Source organism: Chrysochloris asiatica, unplaced genomic scaffold (assembly GCF_000296735.1).
Source record: "Chrysochloris asiatica unplaced genomic scaffold, ChrAsi1.0 scaffold00085, whole genome shotgun sequence".
NCBI classification, from domain to species: Eukaryota; Metazoa; Chordata; class Mammalia; order Afrosoricida; family Chrysochloridae; genus Chrysochloris; species Chrysochloris asiatica.
In genome coordinates, this window is record NW_006408603.1 from 10,084,433 (window position 1) to 10,089,635 (window position 5,203).

General features: G+C 35.2%; 1 protein-coding gene across 1 annotated transcript in view; it reads right to left on the reverse strand.

The window, feature by feature from the left end:
- The window catches only part of STXBP3 (syntaxin binding protein 3), a 70,563-nt gene extending 65,773 nt beyond the window's left edge, over positions 1-4,790 (reverse strand). Inside the window, exons 1-3 of the mRNA XM_006866007.1 lie at positions 4,787-4,790; positions 3,691-3,740; positions 3,008-3,089 (exon numbers count right to left, since the gene is read on the reverse strand). Of these exons, the coding sequence (XP_006866069.1) occupies positions 3,008-3,089; positions 3,691-3,740; positions 4,787-4,790 (136 nt within the window). The remainder of the gene's footprint in view (positions 1-3,007; positions 3,090-3,690; positions 3,741-4,786) is intronic.
- Between the last annotated feature and the right edge of the window lie 413 nt (positions 4,791-5,203).

Sequence of the window (5,203 nt, forward strand, 5' to 3'; positions counted from 1 at the left end):
ATGGCCAATACCAGTCCATTTCAGCTCACTAATGCCTAAGATATTGATGTTTATGCATTCCATTTCATTTTTGACAACTTCCAATTTTCCTAGATTCATACTTCGTACATTCCATGTTCCGATTTTCAATGGATGTTTACAGCTGTTTCTCTTCATTTTGAGTGCCCTATCAAGAAATGAAGGTCCCGCAGGCTTTTCTCCCACGGGCTTTACTTCATTTGTGTCATCATGGTCAACTCTACTCTGAGAAGGTAGCTCTTCCCGTCACATTTTAAGTGCCTTCCAACCTGAGGGGCTCATTTTCCTGCACTGTATCTGACAGTGTTTCTCTGGTATTCATAAGGTTTTCAGTGACTAAATATTTGGAAGTGGTTCATCACTCCTTCTTCCTAGTCTGTCTTCATCTGGAAGGAAGCTTGTCTGAAACCTGTCCACCATGGGTGACCCTGATGGTATTTAAAATACCAGTGGCATAGCTTTCAGAAGCACAGCGACTCACAAGCCTCCACAGTGTGACAAACTGCCAGATGACTGGTGCAGTTAGTAGTACAGTGCTTATCCTACAGTACCATATCAGGACTCCAAAAGAAAGCTGTTTAGATTTGTTTAATGCTAGCTTCCTAAGCTTATTTTGCGCAGTGCGGTGGCTCTGTAGGATAAGTGCTGGACTTGTGAACCACAGAGTCAGCAGGTGGAACCCATCATCTGCTCATCACGGCAATGATGAGGTTTTCTGTTCCCTCAAAAATGTATAGCCTCAGAAACCCTATACAGGCTCAACGTGAGTTGGAACTTAATCCCAGGCACGTAACAACAACAATAAACTTATTTGACCACAGAATCCTTTCCTTGAGGAATACCTATGAACACTGAACACACAGTTAAAAAAAAAAAAAAAAAAGATGATCTGCAAAAATGCAATAAAACCTGTTACAGTGCATAATAATGGCTCTATAGATTCAAAATATTTTCATATATATCATCAAATAGTTCTCAACCTCACTGTGTGTCAGAATTACCTCTAAGAACGCAAACGAACGGATTATTTTCTGCTTTAAATTTTTTGTTGGTAGCATGTGTCTTCAGTAATGGAAGGCTCACTGATACACGGAAAAAAAATTTTTTTAGCTATTATGGATTTTGATACAATTATGTAGAGTACATAATGTTATAAGTAGATTCTGGTGGTCAGATTGGTGGAATTAGTGCTGACTCACAGTGACCCTATAATGGATTTCCGAGACTCATAAATTTTTGTGGGAGCAAAATCTCATCTTTCTCCCATGTAGTAGCTGGGGAGCTTGAATCTTCAGTCTTGTGGTTAGCAGTCCAGTGTTTATCCTACAGATCCACCACACTCCCCTCTCCTCTCTGAGAGAAGACCACAAATTGAACATGTACTCAACAATAAAAGACTGTTATTTTATATATAAATACCAAAAAATGTTTGGGTAATCCTCCCATTATATACAATATTGGTTATGCTTTCTTGAGAAAACTGAGTATACTTTTGGACTCCACAAATTAAGAGTGATAGAGGGTATGTATATTGTAATGCTGTAAAGTACCGTTGAGTTGATTCAGACCCATAGCGACCCCGTGTAGGGTTTCTGAGGAGTGACTGGAAAGCTTGAACAACCAACCTTATAGTTCAAAACAACTTTGCAGTCCAGCACATTAACCCACAGCACCACACAGGGCTCCCTTAAATGCATAAAAATAATTATATTTGACTTTGGGGTATCAGTTTCCTCATTATAAATGGGGGTACTAGCATCTGTTGCTACAGGGCTGTTATTAAGATCAAATTTAAATAAACAGGGATGACATGATTATGAATGTTGTAAGATACCGGTATTTTCTCCAAAAAGTTATACAGATTAGGTTCTCATTAATGCAATTCTGTTTAGTCAAAGATAACCTCTTGTAGCATCATGATTTTTTATAATCTGTATTTTAAATTGTCAAACTAAAGCTGATTTAAATTTACATTATAACAGCTTCATTTCTATAGATAGATAATAAAGAGAAATTTACAAACTCAGCATTATACATTAGTAAATATGTACAAGGGTTGATTTTATTAAATCTTAATATCCATTTAAAAGCAATCCTTGAAAAATCACAAACATTACTGTATTTTTCACAAATAACATGCCCCATGTCCTAGTGTGGCACTGTAGGATAAGCACTGGACTGTTAATCATAAGGTCAGTGGTTCAAATCCACCAACCAGAACTCAGAAACCCTATACAGGATAGCTATTATTTGGAATCAACTCAACAGCACTTAACAACAACATACATAACTTGTATGAAAATATTAAGTGGTTTTGAGAGTTGGCACATAGTTGGCAAAAACAGAGTATTATGTACATGTACATCATTTGCATAAAAATATGGTAATCAAACAAGAGATAAATTTAGTGTTTCAACATACAAAACAAAAACTAAAGTGAAAACTTAAAAAACACCTCAATAGAACCAATGGCTTAGTTTTTGGTGTTGTTAAGTGCCATCGAGTGGGTTCCAACTCATAGTGACCCTGTAGAGGGTTTCTGAGGAGGCGCTGGTGAGTTTGAATCATCGACCTTGAGGTTAAAACTGACCTTACGGTCAAGTGCTTAATTATATGTCTCAAATAAGAAAATAAAAGTGATTTACAGAAGTTATTCTAAAGAATCACATAGATGAGAAAAGTGTTAAATCTAATAATTACAGTGTGTTGTTATTAAGCGTTGTTAAAGTTTACTCCAACCCATAGCAACCCTGTACTGGGCTTCTGAGGGGTAGCTGGTGAGCCTGAACAGCACATTAACCCGCAGCGCCACACTAGGACTCCAATAATTATGTTTTTGTTGTTGTTGTTAAGTGCTGTTGAGTCAATTCTGACCCATAGCAACAAAAATTAACCTGTAATCTCCTCATAAACATAACTGCTAACTAAAACTCAATACTTTAATCACAATTTAAAAAATGTTTTCATGATGAATATCAGTGACACTTACCAGTTATACCCTCTGCTAAAAGATCTGTCATTTTGCAGCATGATGCCAAAAGCTTAGTGGTAAATTCATCTAAGAGCATTATCTTAAAATAAATACAGATTAGGAAATATGTAAGTATCTGACTGCCAAGGATTCACAAAAGATGAAAAAGTCTATCCATTAAACCTACTCACTTATAACTCTTCTACAGTATAAAATTTAATTATCGGTATGGAAAGCCAAATAATCTCAAATCATCTTTTAAGTTGCATAACCTGGAGATTTACTTTCTCAATATACAAAGTATTATTTTTCCATTCCATTATATAGTAAGTACATAGAAATATTTCTATTTTGAACAAAGAACTTTTTAATTTTAAATATAATTTGTTTATATCAAATTCCCTGAAAATTAGATATGGCCACTTGGAGAATAACAATAATTGTGCCAGTCACTGTTCTAACCACATTGTACGGATTAATTCATTTAGTATTTTCACTACCCTATGAGGTATGAGCATCAACATCAGGCACATTTTTAAAGCCAAGGACACAAGCAAGAGAGGTCCGGTAACTTGCCCAACACATCACAACTGTTAAGTGGCGACGCCAAGATTTGAACCTAAGCAATATGATTCCAGATTCTGTACTCTTATAGAAATATCTGAATTCCTCAATATAAGGGCAAAGTGTGCAAACTCTACCTTCCATTCTCCTTCTTTCTTGCAGTCATCAAACACCGTGGTTTTTATCTCTGCAAAAAAAAATAAGAATCATATATGTGCCTAAAGCCAACAGTCAGATATAAAATTACTACTTGAAAGGTCCAAAATGTCTGGGAGGAAAAAAATCAAATTATATAAAAAGCACACATAATTGTCAAATCTTAAATAAAAATCTATTTCTCTTTACTTAAATAACTAAGCTACAGGGCAACATTTAAGCTGCAAAACATTTTTAAACTTTGAGAATAAAGGTATTTTAAAAAAGGGCTAATATATTTACAAGTATAAACCTACCTGGGTATATATTTCTGATATGTCCCTTGTAATCATTTTCAAATGAACCAAAATATAAAAATTAACTGCCTGATATACCCAAATTTTCCTCCTAGGTATTAAATAACAAAATATGCACAAACAACTTATACAAATATCTGTTCTACTTTATAAAAAGATAATTTTCCATTTAATATGCTTTATTGCTTTTCTAAATCTTAATTATTTTTAAATGATATGGATTCTGTAACAAAAGAAAATGCCTTTAAAATGTAAATTATAGTAACTTTTTATTAATTCTTGATAAGAAGATACCTCTATAACTCATTTAAACGTTTATTTATATTTAAGTAAAAACTTTTTAGAAATCTACCATCAGTTTTATGGTGGTAGTGTATTGTAAGCTGCTGCTGAGTCAATTCTGACTCATGGCAACCCCATGTGTCATATTAAAAAAGAGAGAGAGAGATTCTGGCTGTGTGCTGTGGAGTCGGTTCCGACTCATAGCGACCCTGTACAGGATTTCCGAGGCTGTAAATCTTTACGGGAGCAGAAAGCCTCATCTTCTCCCGCAGAACAGCTGGTAGTTTCGAACTGCTGGTCTTGCAGTTCGCAGCCTGATTAGTAACCACTATGCTACCAAAGCTCCTTATATTCTAGCAGAAGATAATGGTTATTACGAGTTACTAGTCAAAAGAATTGTGATCAGTAAAGTTTGCATTAAGAAACTTTAGTTACGCTGGTTATATTTTGTTTTCTTAGAGGATTATAATGCTATATAAGAAAGCCTTCATGTACTTACCCATTAACTTTTAACTTAAAGCACTAACTGCTAGGACCATACAGGAAAAAATGAAGGATTTTCTCAGGCAGAAGTCAGTAAAATATCATGCTACTACTTCCTTGGTAGCTGGCTCTATCTCTATACGTCATACAAGTGGAAAACTGGAGACAATCTGCTTGTTTTTACTGGCTTTCTGTATTTCAGAAACGAATGCTCACTTATTTTATAATGGAGCAGATTAGAGAACAACTTCCTCAACAGAACACATCTCATTCAAGTCTTTATTTTTTTTAGGAGCTTCACAGTGCAAGGACCCCAGGCTTACAGGGTGTATGTACTTCACTTCTGGTTCTTCTTTCTTAGTGGTTGTAGGTACCCACCTCACACACACACACCCACACTCCCGGCAAGTTAATGTTTTTAAAACCTAAGAAT